Genomic DNA, 17,896 nt, shown 5'->3' on the forward strand with positions numbered 1-17,896 from the left:
TTCTGTTAATATCCTTCTTGGGTGACCCTAAGCACTTAAGACACAAAGAAAAATTTGAGTTTTGTAGATCAAGAAGATTGGCACTTTCATCCAATTTGGTGTTAAAAATAAGGAACGTTTTAAAAGTAAGCCATTATTCAGAGAGAATATCTGTCTGCAAAACAGTTTGTAGATGGTTTGGAGCCATTGAGTAAAACACTGACTTCTCAACTTATCTTAATCTCTAATGACAGTGCTATGCTTTTTTAAAAAAAGAACTTTAAAAATCATAACAACATAATAAATACTCCAAGTTGTCATATCCCTGATCCACTGAACACTACAGTCTGACTTTGACAGAGCCATTAAAGGCCATGAGTTGGAAGGACCTGGTTAGCCATCTGCTGGTGTACCTTAAAGTTTAAGGACATCATCTGAAAATCTGCTTTCTCTAAAGCCTTTTTCAGTATCCTGACCCATAAGTTATGTTTAGAATTCTCAAATCATCCTCTATGAGCAGGTATAAAGTACATTGTATATATTACCACCAGGTTTTTTCAAGACCAGGGGAGAATGACTATATGAATGCTCACCTGGAGGATTTCTCGGCAGATATAAGCAATCCAATCTTCTTTCAAACTCTGATTTCTGGTCATTCTCACTACATCAGTGACTGAGCCTGCTGCACATAACTCCATCACCATCTGCAGGGAAGCCAGCAAAGTATCAAGGTTTAGGAAGTAATTCTCTGAAAATATCTGGAGAGTTTTAGTTCATATGGCTTGTATTTATATGCAATGTTTAGACACTAAGACATTGCAAAGACTGGCTCAATTGTCTGGTAGAATGAAAAAGAACTGGGAAAAAACCCAAAAATCTGTGGAGGGAGAGAAGGCAGGTACCACACCAGGGATTTTTAACCAGGACCTGGGATTTGAGCTAAGCCTTGAAGGATAGGTAGTATTTGTACCTGCTGAGAAAGAAAAACGTTCAGTTTATTGAAAACCGAATAAGACTTGCCTTTAGAAAGAAGCTTGTACAGGGGTAAGTCTGAGTGATGACTGGAGTAGAACAAAAAACACAGTTGAGGGAATAGTTTGCAGGTGGAGAAGCAGGATGTGGAGGATCTCAAAACAATTTACACTTCAACATTAAGACTAGATTTTTTTAAATTGTTGTTTTATTTTCAAATTCTAGAATATTTTCCCCAAGAAACTGGCAAACTACAACTCCAAGGGGGAAACTGTCAGTTCCATTACTGTAGGGCATTTTTTTCCAAATAACTTTACTGCTAAAGAAAATCTATTTTAAGGTTAATATTTTGACAGTGTCTCATTCAGATTTTACTTTATTAATAAATGCAATTTCTCAGGAAATTTATTTTTCCCACTAATGAATTAGGTGCCCAACTAGTAAATTTGCTTCCCTATATTAGCTAATTAGAGGACTGACCAATGTGAAGGAGAATGTAACTATTATAATCAACTTCACAAACTTTAAGCACAGGTTTATGCATTAGTGCCCATGTCAATACTAACTTGCCAGTAGAACAAGACATGCCTTTTTTAAAAATAAGTGTAGGTAAGTTAATTATTGCCATAGATGAAGGGAAGCAAAAGGATAAACCCCAAATCATGAATATTCAAAAAGTCTACCTTATTTCCTTTTGGAATACTAAGATTTTCTTTTCAGAAAATTACTCCCTTATTTTATATTTGTTCACAACTGATATATCATGTGTCTTTTACCTGAGTACACTCTCCCAAAAAAGAAGAAAAGAAAAACAGCCTAACAAAATCAATAATACAGATAAACCCAAAAGGTTAATTTTCATGTCAAGTATATCAAACAGGCACAACATATACACTGTGGTAATGGAAGAAAAGGGGCTCATTTTGAATCACGACAAACATGAATTAAAGCCATTCACTAAGATGAACATTGGAAAATCTTGCTAGTATTACCAGAGTCAGAAGAGCTCTACTGTGAAAGGAATGCAAGGCATTCTCATTTTCCTGGCTTTGTAAGCACAGTGCCTGGCACATACATTTCATACATGGTAATTATTTAGTCATTTACTTCCTATGTGTTCTGATTAACATGGGAAAGAAAGTGTGAATGGTCCCATGAAAATTCTTACCTCAACAAATAACTTTTGCATGCAGTGCCTATTCATCCTTCAGATCTCAGTGCAAGAAAAAGTTTCTCAAGGAAGAGTTTCCCATTCCTTAACTTAGATTCCTTTGTTATTTGCCCACACAGAAGCATGTTATTTCCCTTCTGACAAATTATACATTTATTTGTGTGATTATTTGATTGATACTTGTCTTTGCAAGTAAACTTTAAGTTCCAGTGAGCCAGGGTCATGTCAATTCAGCTTACCATGGTATTCCCAGCATCTAGCAAAGCCTGGCAAGTCGATGGGTTTCGAATGAATAGATGTTGAATGACTAAACAAATTGAGCACTAAGAAACATATCTAATCAGTAGACTGCCATACTGTCAGGAGGAAAAAACTTGTAAGTAAAAATATATTAAAAGACAAATGTTGTATGCCCCCACAAAAGAAAAAGAAAAACAGTAGCTGCGAAAAATGTGCAGTGATATTTAATAAAATCTGAACTGGAATTGTCAGAGAATAGAGGATTTAGTTAACTGGACATTTGGGAGAAAATAGGGTTAAATCGAAGATCTCTAAATTTCAGGGTTCTCGAAGTGTGGTACCCAGACGAATAGCATCAACATCACCTGTAAACTTGTTAAAAAGTCCAAATTTGTGGACCCACACCCCAGATCAATTGAATCAGTAACTCTGTGGGTGGGGCCCAGCAATGTGTGTTTTATCAGGATCCCCATGAAATTCTGATGCAGGCTAAAGTTTGAGAACCACTGTTTCAATTCAATCCCTTGTTGAAAACCATTTTATGTCCACTATCCTGCTTCCTAAAGTTCACACATAAAATGTAACAGAATCTTTCTTTGACTCTTGAAGATCCTGAAAAGTCTCAGTCATTATTTTTTAAAAAAATGCTACTCTTGACTTGGACTAGAAATCGAAATGTAAGCAAGTGTACACCGACCCCAGATTATGTTTTAAATATTCCTTTTTAAATAAAGATATCGTTGATCAAAGCTCATTTTCTTGTGATTTGATTACGTCTCCTATAGGGGGAGGCAGCAACAATTCTGGTAACTGTAGCACGGGTCTCATTTAGCCTCTAAAATTTATATCTTCATTGATTTGTAATTCATGATACTATAGGCATGAAGCCTAAGAAAAGGATGTCAACTAACCACTTAGAAAACAGTTTCTAGGAATTATGTTTAAACATAAGTGTATATACTTAGCAAACACTTAAATTGCATTCATATGCTCTTCCCAAATGTGAATTAGAATCTATATTTATCCAGTCATTATTCCCAGGTCCATCAGGTAGTCTCCTTAGATATACCTTTAATTTACAAGTAAATGTAGTAACTACATAAAGTTAAAAGCAACAAAACTCTATTAAAAAATATGTTAGATATTTCCAGTGTTCGAGCCTTCTCCCATCCTACCCCTGAGCCCCTTGACAGGCACTTAATTTATTTTTCCATATTTTATCACTCCCATATCCAGGAATCAGAGCACTTTTTTTCCCATACTACTTTGATCAGTTGAATGCTTAAGTTTTCCTGTAGGTTTACAAAAATGACATCTCAGCTTATGAAAGTTTATGCCCTCAAGTGAGACTTAGTCTTATGCAATAAGATCAAGGTAACTGAATACACACCCAAAGTTGATGTCTCTGGCCAGGGGGACTCAGCTTGAAAAATGCACCATAGAAGGACACAATGTTCTTGTGGAAAGAGTACTTCTTCAAAAGGTTGAGTTCAGTCCTGAGATCTTCTTCTTCATCCTGTAGAATAAGAATAGACAATAAAATTCCAAAGCTATGCCACTCAATGACTATGGGACCCTAAACTATAGTAGATCAAAGAAGGAGAATCCTATGGCAACTCATTATATCCCACAGCAATTTATAATAAGATCTCAACCAGAATTGTCAGAATGGAGATCTGGGGTTAACTGGGAATTTGGGAGAAAATAAAGGTTAATTAAATATCTTTTAATTCAATGGTTCTTTAAGTGTGATCCCTGGACCAGCAGCAATGGCCACTGTGTAAAGTTTTTACTAACTGGAATCACCCAATTAAAGTGTAAAATTCAATGGTTTTCAGCATATTTACAAAATTATTCAACCATCACCACAATCAATTTTAGAACATTTTTATCACCCCAAGAGGAAACCCCATACCCTTTAGCTATCACCCCCAAATTCTGCCACACACATTCCAGCTTTAGGCAACCACAAATATATTTTCTATCTCTGTAGATTTATCTATCTTTAACATCTTATATAAATGAAAATCATACAGTATGTGAACTTTTGTGACTAGCTTTTTTTTCCCAGAATTCATCCATTTGTAATACATATCAGTATTTCATTCCTTTTCATTTACCATTCATCAACTGAAGGAGTTAGTTCTACCCTTTGGCTCTTATGAATAATGCTGCTATGAGCATTCATATCAATTTTTTGTGTGGATATGTTTTCATTTATCGTTGGTATATACCTAGAAGTGAAATTGTTAGGTCAAATGGTAATGCTATATTTAACATTTTGTTGAAATGTCAAACGTTTCCACAGTGGCTACACCATTTTACATTCCCAGATCAATGATGGTTCTCATTTCTCTATAACCTCACCAACACTTATTATTTTCTGTTTTATTATAACCATCATAGTGGGTGGAAAGTGGTAACTCATTGTGGTTTTGATTTGTAATTCCCTAAAGACTGATGGTGTTAAGGATCATTTTATGGGCAGAGGCATGTCTAATAGAATATCTTTGCCCCTATTTTTAAATTGGGTTAATAGTCTTTTTATTATTGAACTGTAAGATTTATTTATATATTCTATATATAAGTACTCTATAAGTGTATGATTTGCAAATATTTCCTCCCATTCTGCACGTGCTCGTTTCACTTTCTTGATAGTGCCTTCTGAGGAACAAAATTTTTAATTTTGATGAAGTCCAATTTATCAATTTCTTGTTTTGTTGATTGTACTTTTGGTGTCATATGTAAGGATTCATTGCAAATCCAAGGTCATGAAGATGAACTCCAATTTTTCTTCAAAACATTTTATAGGTTTAGCTCTTAAATTTAGGATTTTTATCCATTTTGAGTTAATTTTCATATAAAGTAGGGGACTAACTTCATTCTTTTACATGTGGATATCCAGTTGACTCAGCATCATTTGTTGAAAAGACTAGTCTTTCCCTATGAATTGTCTTTTCACCCATGTCAAAAATTAGTTGACCACAGATATATGGAAATAGTTCTACTTCACTGATCTATGTATCTAGCCTTATGCTTGCACCACACTGCCTTGATTAATTTGTGATTGACTGAAGTTTAAAGGTATTGGTTTGATTTGTCCTATCTTTTTAAATGCTGAAATTCATTATTTTCCTAATCATTACAGTGGTAAATATGTAAAAAAATACTATCTATCTATCTATCTATCTATCTATCTATCTATCTAGAGAGATAAGTGGTCTGAATTCCTACTAGCTATAAATTTCATTTCATTGTAAATAAACAAAGCTCTCCTACAGCATCTATAAAAGTTCAATTTATATAAACTTTTCAGGAATACTATTATTGTACAAAGTGAAATATATTTGTAGTATGTAAAAAAAGACTTTTATTTTTTAAACATCTTTATTGGAGTATAATTGCTTTACAATGGTGTGTTAGTTTCTGCTTTATAACAAAGTGAATCAGTTATACATATACATATATCCCCATATCTCTTCCCTCTTCCATCTCCCTCCCTCCCACCCTCCCTATCCCACCCCTCTAGGCAGTCACAAAGCACTGAGCTGATCTCTCTGTGCTATGCGGCTGCTTCCCACTAGCTATCTATTTTACATTTGGTAGTGTATAAATGTCCATGGCAATCTCTCACTTTGTGCCAGCTTACCCTTCCCCCTCCCCATATCTTCAAGTTCATTCTCTAGTAGGTCTGCGTCTTTGTTCCCGTCTTGCCCCTAGGTTCTTCATGACCATTTTTTTTGTTTGTTTCTTAGATTCTATATATATGTGTTAGCATACAGTAATTGCTTCTCTCTTTCTGATTTACTTCACTCTGTATGACAGACTCTAGGTCCATCCACCACACTACAAATAACTCAATTTCGTTTCTTTTTATGGCTGAGTAATATTCCATTGTATATATGTGCCACATCTTCGTTATCCATTCATCTGTTGATGGACACTTAGGTGGCTTCCATGTCCTGGATACCGTAAATAGAGCTGCAATGAACATTGTGGTCCATGATTCTTTTTGAATTATGGTTATCTCAGGGTATATGCCCAGTAGTGGGATGGCTGGGTCGTATGGTAGTTTTATTTTTAGTTTTTTAAGGAAACTCCATACTGTTCCCCATAGTGGCTGTATCAATTTACATTCCCACCAACAGTGCAAGAGGGATCCCATACCTTCTCCAGCATTTATTGTTTGTAGATATTTTGATGATGGCCATTCTGACCGGTGTGAGGTGATACTTCACCGTAGTTTTGATTTGCATTTCTCTAATGATTGGAGATGTTGAGCATCCTTTCATGTGTTCGTTGGCAATCTGTATATCTTACTTGGAGTAATGTCTTTTAGGTCTTCTGCCCGTTTTTGGATTGGGTTGTCTGTTTTTTCGATATTGAGCTACACGAGCTGTTTATATATTTTGGAGATTAATCCTTTGTCCGTTGATTCATTTGCAAATATTTTCTCCAATTCTGAGGGTTGTCTTTTCGTCTTCTGTATGATTTCCTTTGCTGTGCAAAAGCTTTGAAGTTTCATTAGGTCCCATTTGTTTATTTTTGTTTTTATTTCCTTTACTCTAGGAGGTGGGTCAAAAAGGATCTTGCTGTGATTTATGTCATAGAGTGTTCTGCCTATGTTTTCCTCTAAGTGTTTGAGAGTGTCGGCCTTACATTAGGTCTTTATTCCATTGTGAGTTTATTTTTGTGTATAGTGTTAGGGAGTGTTCTAATTTCATTCTTTTACATGTAGCTGTCCAGATTTCCCAGCATCACTTATTGAAGAGGCTGTCTTTTCTCCATTACTGATGTCAGGGAGACTAATTCCTCCAGCTCCATTTTTCTTTCTCAAGATTGTTTTGGCTATATGGGCTCATTTTGGTTTCCATACAAATTGTGAAAATTTTTGTGTAATTCTGTGAAAAATGCCATTGGTAGTTGGATAGGGATAGCACTGAATCTGTAGATTGCTTTGGGTAGTATAGTCATTTTCACAGTGTTGATTCTTCCAACCCAAGAACTTGGCATATCTCTCCATCTGTTTGTATCATCTTTAATTTTTTTCATCAGTGTCTTATTATTAACTGCATACAGGTCTTTTGTCTCCTTAGGTAGGTTTATTCCTATATATTTTATTCTTTTTGTTGCAATGGTAAATGGGAGTGTTTTCTTAATTTCACTTTCAGATTTTTCATCATTAGTGTATAGGAATGCCAGAGACTTCTGGGCATTACTTTTGTATCCTGCTAGCTTACCAAATTCATTGATTAGCTCTAGTAGTTTTCTGGTAGCATCTTTAGGATTCTCTATGTATAGTATCATGTCATTTGCAAACAGTGACAGCTTTACTTCTTCTTCTCTGATTTGAGTTCCTTTTCTTTTTCTTCTCTGATTTCTGTGGCTAAAACTTCCAAAACTATGTTGAATAATGGTGAGAATGGGCAACCTTGTCTTGTTCCTGATCTTAGTGGAAATGCTTTCAGTTTTTCACCATTGAGAACAATGTTGGCTGTGGGTTTGTCATATATGGCCTTTATTATGTTGAGGTAGGTTGCCTCTATGCCTACTTTCTGGAGAGTTTTTATCATAAGTGGGTGTTGAATTTTGTTGAAAGCTTTTTCTGCATCTATTGAGATGATCATATGTTTTTTCTCCTTCAATTTGTTAATATGGTGTATCACATTGATTGATTTGAGTATATTGAAGAATCCTTGTATTCCTGGGATAAACCCCAATTGATCACGGTGTATGATCCTTTTAATGTGTTGTTGGATGCTGTTTGCTAGTATTTTGTTGAGGATTTTTGCATCTGTATTCAACAGAGATACTGGCCTGTAGTTTTGTTTCTTTCTGAAATCTTTGTCTGGTTTTGGTATCAGACTGATGGTGGCCTCGTAGAATGAGTTTGGGAGTGTTCCTCCCTCTGCTATAGTTTGGGTGAGTTTGAGAAGGATAGGTGTTAGCTCTTCTGTAAATGTTTGATAGAATTCACCTGTGAAGCTGTCTGGTCCTGGGCTCTTGCTTGTTGAAGATTTTTAATCACAGTCTCAATTTCAGTGCTTGTGATTGGTCTGTTCATATTTTCTATTTCTTTCTGGTTCAGTCTCAGAAGGCTGTGCTTTTCTAAGAATTTGTGCATTTCTTCCAGGTTGCCCATTTTATTGGCATAGAGTTGCTTGTAGTAATCTCATGATCCTTTGTATTTCTGCAGTGTCATTTGTTACTTCTCCTTTTACATTTCTAATTCTGTTGATTTGAGTCTTCTCCATTTTTTTCTTGATGAGTCTGGCTAATGGTTTATCAATTTTGTTTATCTTCTCAAAGAACTGGCTTTTAGTTTTATTGATCTTTGTTATTGTTTCCTTCATTTCTTTTTCATTTATTTCGATATGATCTGTATGATTTCTTTCCTTCTGCTAACTTTTGTATTTTTTTGTTCTTCTTTCTCTAATTGCTTTAGCTGTACAGTTAGGTTATTTATTTGAGATGTTTCTTGTTTCTTAAGGTAGGATTTTATTGCTATAAACTCCCCTCTTAGAACTGCTTTTGCTGTATCCCGTTGGTTTTGGGTCCTCGTGTTTTCATTGTGATTTGTTTCTAGGTATTTTTTGATTTCCTCTTTGATTTATTCAGTGATCTCTTGGTTATTAAGTAAAGACTTTTAAATTAAAGATACAGTTAAACTCCTGTTCTTAAATCCAGTGAAAAATGATACCTTTGGTTTATTTTGGGCAATGAATTAGAACAGGGTCAACTGGCATTAAAAGCAATTAATGTGTGAACTTTTAACTATCTTTAGTTCTCCTCAGCATTTCCCTCAATTACCTTGACTTGAAGACCGGGAGGTAGGGGAAAATGCATCTCTAGAACATTTTTTAGCATTTCCCTAGGCTTTTCCAGTGGATTTATCCATAAACATTCAATTACTATAAAAAAATCTAGACACCTGTATGTCTTTGGGGGAGGGGATGGAGCCGTATTTCTCCAGTTGGAAACCCCAATGACAGTCTCTCTTTGTACATATTGTGTAATAAAGGCATGAATGAATAAAACAATCACTTGTAGCATGAGAATTATATGGAAGTTCAGGTTCCAGTTTCATCCCAGCCTCCCAAGGAAGCTTGGTTAATAAGTTTCCTTCGAATCTCCTTAACCTGTTTTCTACAAGGTAAAGATCGATCCTTGTGGCTTTCATTCTTGCCATGTAGGACCCTTAAACTTTCTGCCTCCCTTGTGATGTTGCCCTTCTTTGAAACTGTAACAATGTCTGCAATCATGTAGGAATAAACCTCAGAACCTAGCAATTCTTTATGTACAGGGGCACTCTCAGTTCCTAGCAAAGCACCAAGGTTCTGCTGAGAGAAATATGAACTCATAAAGAGTGCAATAAATAAGAATGAGATGATGGTGTGAGGATAAGAACTCAAAGAACAGGTTAAAAAGAAGCACAGGCTAGGTTGAGTCGTTTAACTTGTTTGGTAGTTTGATATCAAAGAGCTTCCTTTTCTTTTCTGGGTAAGAAATCTCATGTCCTCAGGCAGGAAGAGGAGAATGGCTCGGCTCTAGGCAGCTCTGTAGTTATTTAACCATACTTTTAACCTTGTTATAGGCAGGCCAAATATTCTGGTGCCATTTTACCTATGAGAAACCTGAAGCCTAGAGAGGTAAGACTACTTTTCCAAGTACTTCTTGGCTATTTAGTGGTAGACTTGGCATTTGAACTCATGTTTCTGGACTTCCACTTTATTGCTCTTTCCATAAACTCCTGACTTAATGAGATGTGTGTGCAAGTCACAAACTCTTTACCCCAAAGGATTCAGGGTGATTTAGAGATGCTAACTGGCTGATCACTTATTTTTCTTACTAAAATATATAATCAGAGGATACAAAGTTCCCAACTAGAAAAACTTTTAAGAGTGGGTTTCCCATATAAATGTAAACTCCCCCAAAACCAATAGACCAAGATCAGATATGTTTGGAAAACATTAGTATGTTTGTCATTCTCAATTAACAGGAAGGTGAGCTTGTGAGAAACACATAAGTACATTATATCTATCAGGCCAAGTGGGTAATTTAAAACTGTCACATATATCCCAGTAATATGATGCTATAGCATTTCCTGGCTCAGGGCCAGTTGATCCCAGAGTGGCCTGAATATCCTGCTTTTTGTCAAGAAGAGGCAGCTCAAGGATGCCAAAACTTGCTTTGAAATTTCACCCAGTTCTAGAATCAAAATGTTTTTCCTTATAAAAAGAATATCAGAGAGGGTTTGGAGATGAACTTTAAATGAATTTATTAACACAAATGTTTGATGAAACCAAAATTGGTGAAACAATTTTCATATCTTACCTTCCATAGCTTTTTTTTAAAAGAATGTGATCATTTTATTATTATTTTATTTATTTATTTTTGCTGCATTGGTTCTTCGTTGCTGCACACAGGCTTCCTCTAGTTGTGGTGAGCGGGGGCTACTCTTTGTTGTGGTATGCAGGCTTCTCATTGCGGTGGCTTCTCTTGTTGCGGAGCACGGGCTCTAGGAACGCGAGCTTCAGTAGTTATGGCACGTGGGCTCAGTAGTTGTGGCCCAAGGGCTCTAGAGCACAGGCTCAGTAGTTGTGGCACACGGGCTTAGTTGCTCCACGGCATGTGGGATCCTCCTAGACCAGGGATCGAACCTGTGTCCCCTGCATTGGCAGGTGGACTCTTAACCACTGCATCACCAGGGAAGTCCATTTCACAGATTCTTGATCAACCAAAGCATGTTATTAATCAGTACTGCCTGTTACTTTTGGATATGCTTTGTTTCCCAAGATACGCTGTAAACAAAACAGGAGCCCAGTACTTACTAAACCAATCATGAAACTCTTTACCAATACCTTCCTAATATAACTAGAACGTTCTTCTGGATGTGATTGTTAATGGAAAAAGTTATTTTAAATGAGCCTGAGAGCATTTATTAAGACACAAAAGGTTGAAAATATTTGACTACTAGATAGTTAACTGCAGGGCAGACAATTAAGAAAAAAATATATCAATTATATTGTAACAGCAAAATTCTACATTTAGGCCCAGAGAATACTTTGATAGATCACTAACATCTAGATCACCAACATCTACTGAAAAAGAATTTCCTTTGCCAGAGCTTATTCTAGAGCAAGCAAATTATCAGAGTAATAGAGATTGCTTTGTAAAGCAGTTAAAAAGCTTCAAGTAGAAAGCACTTTCACACTCCTTCATGTATTCAAGTACTGTGTCAGATGTCTGAACACTCTTAGGCTGGGTAGCCTGTTGGTTTTCTGTCTGCTACTGGTCTCACACATACAAAAAAGTAGTCATCATTGTGCTCATATATGATGGCAATGTTTCTTAGAATCATAATGGGGGGAAAGCCAGTCAGTCCGGAATACCGTGTAAAAGGTGTAAAAAAGGACCTTGCCAAGGCCAGTTTTAGGCAAAATTCACTCTTGTTCGCATCATCTCTTTTGTTATTACTCAGTTAAAGGGCATAGAGCACTGTGAATTTACTCAGTCCTTCATCTGCAGTCAACGCTTACCTGTTCAGGGAACCATTTCTTCTAGGCCCTGCTTTCTGATAGCTGCTAGTGTTCACATATAATGAATGAAACTATGTGAATATGTTAAAAACATAAATATGTTATCACTTTTAGGCAAGAAAATTTTAGTGGTGGCCTTCTAAAGATAATGATACAACACAAAGGGACTTGTTTAACTTGAAAATTAAAGGAAAGACAGCTTGCGGGCTAATGAAGACTTTCAGTACTTACACTGTATCTCCACCCGACAGACTTTTGATATTTATTCACTCTCACTCGCCTCCCTATTTCAGGTAAAGGGGTCTGCAAAGCCAAGAACAAAATGTTATTAAATCCACTGGTACACTCTGAAAAGGATTTATTCTTAAGTGCTTTGTGCTCTTCTAGTACTAAATGGAAGAGTAACATAATATTATTCCTCTCTCAATTTTTACTAATAGTTTTAATAAAAAATCAGATTCTAATATATACAGAAACTTGGCACCAAATTCATAGTAAAAAATTTAACTGCCATTAATGGTATATTACAATTTGATGTTAGTAAAGTGCTATTTCCCCTAAAAAGTAAACAAGGTAATTGACACTATCTATGGGCTGAACATGAGTTTTAACTATTTCAAGTTAGAGTATCTGAAATGTAGATTGTGGGTCAAAGTTTCTCAAGTTAAAAAAAGGAAATAAGTATTTTAGAGAGTCTCACTCAAAAAGCGCCAGGCTGATTATTTGGAAGTCATGGTTTATAGGGCAAAATAAATCCACAAAACCTCAAAATTCATTGAAACTCACGTTGGTTTGCAACATTTGACATTTACTGGCAAAACAAAAAGCATGCAACTCTAAATAGTTTCAGCAATTCACTTCCTGCACAAATTGGAAAAGAAAAGTTTATGGCATTGATAACAACTCAGTCAACATGTACAATTTTTCAGATATAATATTTGAGAATTTTCCTTTAGGGTGTAGTGAAGTGAATATGTTTTGACCTTTGCTATGCTCATGCTAATATTATCTTGAGAAAGTGAGGCACTCATGCTAAAGAAAGAGGACAGAAATCAGGGCTTAACAAATTCTATGACAATATGTTATGAACCACGACACAGCTTTATGAATGTTAGCAGGAACAGTGCCAATTAAACTGTCTATCTTGCGCATCTGTCAGAAAATACATGAAAAATGTGCATCTCAGACAAGTTCTTTTCCTTCTACCTGTCAGTGAAAATCTAGTGTCCTCAACTCTCAAAACGAATGGTTGGGGAGGGAAAGAAATAATGATGAAACAGAGGATTAACACAACATTAGAGGAAATCGACTTTTTACTATCCCTGGAAACAGATAATCAACTAAAAATAGACAGGAGTACAGCTATTTTTTCATTTTTACAGAATACTAAAATATATAGCACTTTCATTGTGAATAGAAGTTTTTTGTGTGTAAATGTAATAAATAATAAAAATAATATACTAATGATAGAAATAATATTAAATTATAAATATAATAAATGCAGATTAAGATAATTATATATAACAATGATGGAAAAAACAAATACAATATTTTCTGAGCTGTTTATCACAAGACCATAGTCCACTAAGGGAACAGAATACAGATAGGAGGTAATATTACCTTACGAGCATTCATCACTTTAACAGCTGTAAGTGCACCAGTCTTTTCATGGAGTCCCTGAAACACAGGATAGTAATAAACATCAAATGCTGGCTATATAATCTAGCAATCAAGAAGTAAACAAAGTAAAAAATATTAAAATTAAATAAGGTTAAACATTGTAGCCTATTGTGAAATATAAAATATTATATAGAGATTAACTATAAGGTATTATGTAGAGAACAGAATATTAAATTATGAACATTTTAAAGAAACCCCAACCATGTCACTCAAAAAATCAAGCAAATTTATGCAGTTTGCTTTTTATGTTTTGATTTGAGTAGTGGACATGATTGGCCATTTGAAGGCATTGCTTTCTTAGTATCTTTAATCTAGGTTTACATGGCACTGAAGCACCCAGATAAAAAGTAAAAATTTCAGACTGGAGATAGGGAAAAAGGAAATGTTTTATTGAACATTTTTCCAACTGATTATGTGGTGCTATGCAGACAGATATTTCTATTGAACACCTCTTCACATACTAAAAATGTTTTTTCCATAATGATCACAGATAAGAGTGATACATAATTAATTCAATGGCCTTCAAACCATTTAGTGTGCCCTCAATCATATGAACCAAAAATATTTATGAACAGGAGTTCTGAAAGATTCTTTCTTATTGAAAACACTCTGAGTTCTAAGTACTTGGACTTAGAAAATGTGAGTACAAGTTACAGGTTTATAATTTTCAAAAATGAACACAGAGGTTTGGAATAAGAGTTCTTGTTTTGTGGCTGGTGCCTTTTAAAATATTTCAAGCTGTAGTCATAGAAAAAAATCAGTCTGATATTGATATGAGTAAAGCTTGAACTTGAAACAGAATGCCTTTTATGATAGTTCTCCAGCAGATTTGATTCTTCAGCTGTACTGGGTTAGACAGTATCTCCACAGAATTCAGGTTCACCCATAACCTCATATTGTGATCTTCCTCGAAAATAGGGTCTTTGTAGTTGTTATCAAGTTAAATGAGGTCATACTGGATTACAATGGTCAATGACTAGTATGTTTATAAGAGAAAAGGGAGGGATATTTGCACACACACACACACACACAAAGGGAAGATGGTCATATGAAGATAGGAAAAAAGTGGAGTGATGCAGCTATGAGTCAAGAGATGCCAAGGATTGCTGGCAACCACTAGAAGCTAGGAAGAGGGAAGGAAGTATTCTTCCCTAGAGCCTTCAGAGGGAGAATGAATCTGCAGACTTGTAGTCTTGAGAACTATAAGAAAATAAATTTCTGTTTAAAGCCACCTACTTTGTGGATTTATTACTGCAACTGTAGTAAACTAATATAGGGGCAAAAAAAAGGACTGTCACTAGTCACAGATCTCATGTGAAAAACAGCCACACTTTTTAACTTATAGAATGATCAAATGACGGATGGTATTTCTGTATAATATTTTAAATATCTTGGGTAACCTGTCAAGTGAGTAACTATGCAAAAGATCGAGATTCCTTGATTTCAGGACAGTGATACTTAAATATATTGTTAGTTTGTTGTTAAACCTCTCTTATAAAGCATATGCTTCGAAGTATATGAATACTGCTTTTAGATGATTCCTACAAGTTTTCTCATCAAAATAAAGCCAACTGATCAAAGAAGCTCAAAAGAAAAAGAATCCCGCTCTACCATTACTATCAATGTTACATGCTACATGAGTGTCAAAACTCCATTTTATCCACTGATATGTTTGATAGGATTTAATCCCATACATTTAAGGTTACTTCAATCCTATTGATCAAGCCACTGTTTGTAAATGAAGCCATGTGTCAGAGATGGATCAGAAGACTTTCAAGGAAATACAGTAACTCTAGAAACACCAGCACTTTGATTTAACTCCAGTTCATGCCTAAGAACTAGCATTAAACAGCTATACTGGTTAGATTGTTGTAGCACTGATGGGGAATGGCATGGATTGTTGGTTTCACTTTATGGAGTCATGCCTGTGAGAGTCAGGTCAAGGTGTTTTGTGTTCAGTTGTGTCCTCCAAAAAAATATGCTGAAGTTCTAACCACTGGTACCTGTGGGTGTGACCTTTTCTGAAAATAGAGTCTTTGTAGATGTAATCAAGTTAAGATGAAGTCATACTCAATTAGAGATGGCCCTAAAGCCAATAACTAGTGACCTTATAAGAAGAGGAAAATTTAGACACAGATACCCAGGGAGAATGCCATGTGATGACAGAAGCAGAGATTGGACCAGTGTGTCTACAAGTCAAGGAAAACCAAGGATTGCTGGCAATCACCCAAAGCTAGAAGAGGCAAGGAAGTCTTCCTCCCTAGTGCCTTCAGAGGGAGAATGGCCCTACAGACACTTTGATTTTGGAATTCTAGCCTCCAGAATTGTGAGGGAATAAATTTCTTTTCTTTTAAGCCATCCAGTTTGTGGTAATTTGTTACAGCAGACCTAAGAAACTAGTACACAAGGCTAGAAAGATAGAAACTAAGCAAAGGAATAGGGCTGGACTTGGGATACAGTTCAGAAACTAATGATCAAGGTATAAGGAAATGTCTAGGATCAGGCGAGCAGTTTTGGGTGGAGCATGACAGCTACCAAAGACTAGAATTTTTAAAGGAAAGGAAAATGCTGTAGGTTATTGACTGATCAGAGAAAAGTAATTAATATTTTAGATATTAACCCCTCATCAGATAGATGATTTGTAAATATTTTCTCTCATTCTGTAGGTTGCCTTTTCATTTTGCTGATTGTTTCTTTTGCTGTGCAGAAGATTTTTTGTTTGATGTAGTCCCACTTAAGTTTTTGATTTTGTTGCTTGTGCTTTTGGTGTCATATCCAAAAAATCCTTTCCAAGATCAACGTCAAGAAGATATTCCCCCTATGTTCTCTTCTTAGGAGCTTTACAACTCCAGGTTAAGTCCTTAGCCCATTTTGTGTTAATTTTTGTAAGTGGTGTAAGATAGGGGTCCAATTTCATTCTCTTGCATGTGGAAATTTAAATATGTTGGAGAGTCCCACATTTATTTACAGCTCTGGGAGAAAATATATATAAATATTTTAATCTATTTAGCCCCATCATGACGTAGAAAGTATTGTTTTTCTAATTATTCCCATAAACACTTTTTAGTCAAATTTTACTCACATCTGTGTGCACAAATACAGCATGCTGGAAACTGGTTCTCACACACCCTTTAGAGGAGTTAAAATGTTTACTTCCTTGATTCTAAGAGGTTTTTGTGAGCCAAAATACTATCCTGTGCAACACAAATATTCGGCTTGTTAGCAAAGGTATTAGCCATATATTGCATTATTTGATCTATGGTTAGTAAACCACAAAAGTTTTTAAAGTCTGGAATACACAGTCATCATACTCATGTCACATATTAGTGAGATAACTGAATATCTTTAAAAGGTGCCACCAATTGCCATAGAACAGAGAAAATCAACTTGGTTCCATCCTCATTATCTGGGATTTATTCTCACTTGAAAACTGCACAAAATTATTTTGACAGACAAGGAATCCTAATGTGGGGTTTAAAAAACATGCTCACTGTGTCTATAGAGGAATTAAACCCCAGATCTTGGAACCATATATGGGGTTAATATGCCTAACCATTATGCAAGCTTCCATAGAAGTCTAGAATATCCAGATAATAGATAAATGGAAAACTGCTTCCTGTTAACTTAGTATTTCAGAGACTATCTTTTGTATCTGAACTTTTAGACTATTTTTATTTTAAATAATAATTTCAGACTTAGAGAACAGTTTCAAAGACAGTAAAAGAGTGTTCCTGTATATCCTTCACCCAGCTTCTTTTAATGTTAACATCTTATATGACCATGGCACAATTGTCAAAACTAAGAAATTAATATTGGTCTAATACTCTTAACTGCATTATAGTATTTATTAGGATTTCCTCAGTTTTTACACTAAAGTCCTTTTTGTAGGACTTGCACTGGGAACCTGCATTCCATTTAGCTGTCATATCTCCTTAGGCTCTTGCAATCTGTGACAGTTCCTTAGTCTACTTTTCTATTTTTCATGAACTTGAGACTTTTCAGGAATACTGGTCAAGTATTCTATAGACTGTCCCTCACTTTGGGTTTGTCTGATGTTTTCTCATGATTGGACTGAGGTCATGGGTTTGAGGAAAGAACACCACAGAGGTGAAGTGCCTTTCTCATTACATCATGTCAGGGGTACATGGTATAACCATGACTTATCACTGGTGAAGTTAACCTAGATCACTTGGTTTAAGTGATGTCTGCCAGGTTTCTTTACTGTAAAGTTACTATTTGCCCCTTTCATACTCTATTCACTCTGTCAATCAGAAGTGATTGATGTTGCTTTTGAAGAGGGATAACACTATTCTTG

The 17,896-nt window shown here is 35.5% G+C and overlaps 1 protein-coding gene across 2 annotated transcripts in view; it reads right to left on the reverse strand.

Moving 5' to 3' along the window:
- The window catches only part of NRK (Nik related kinase), a 154,848-nt gene that overhangs the window by 68,439 nt on the left and 68,513 nt on the right, over positions 1-17,896 (reverse strand). For both annotated transcript variants that reach the window (XM_024750551.1, XM_024750550.1), the window contains exons 3-6: positions 13,522-13,578; positions 12,133-12,204; positions 3,753-3,878; positions 573-683 (exon numbers count right to left, since the gene is read on the reverse strand). In XM_024750551.1, coding sequence (XP_024606319.1) covers positions 573-683; positions 3,753-3,878; positions 12,133-12,204; positions 13,522-13,578 — 366 coding nt within the window. The remainder of the gene's footprint in view (positions 1-572; positions 684-3,752; positions 3,879-12,132; positions 12,205-13,521; positions 13,579-17,896) is intronic.

This window comes from Neophocaena asiaeorientalis, unplaced genomic scaffold (genome assembly GCF_003031525.2).
Source record: "Neophocaena asiaeorientalis asiaeorientalis breed wild unplaced genomic scaffold, Neophocaena_asiaeorientalis_V1.1 scaffold390, whole genome shotgun sequence".
Classification (NCBI taxonomy): domain Eukaryota; kingdom Metazoa; phylum Chordata; class Mammalia; order Artiodactyla; family Phocoenidae; genus Neophocaena; species Neophocaena asiaeorientalis.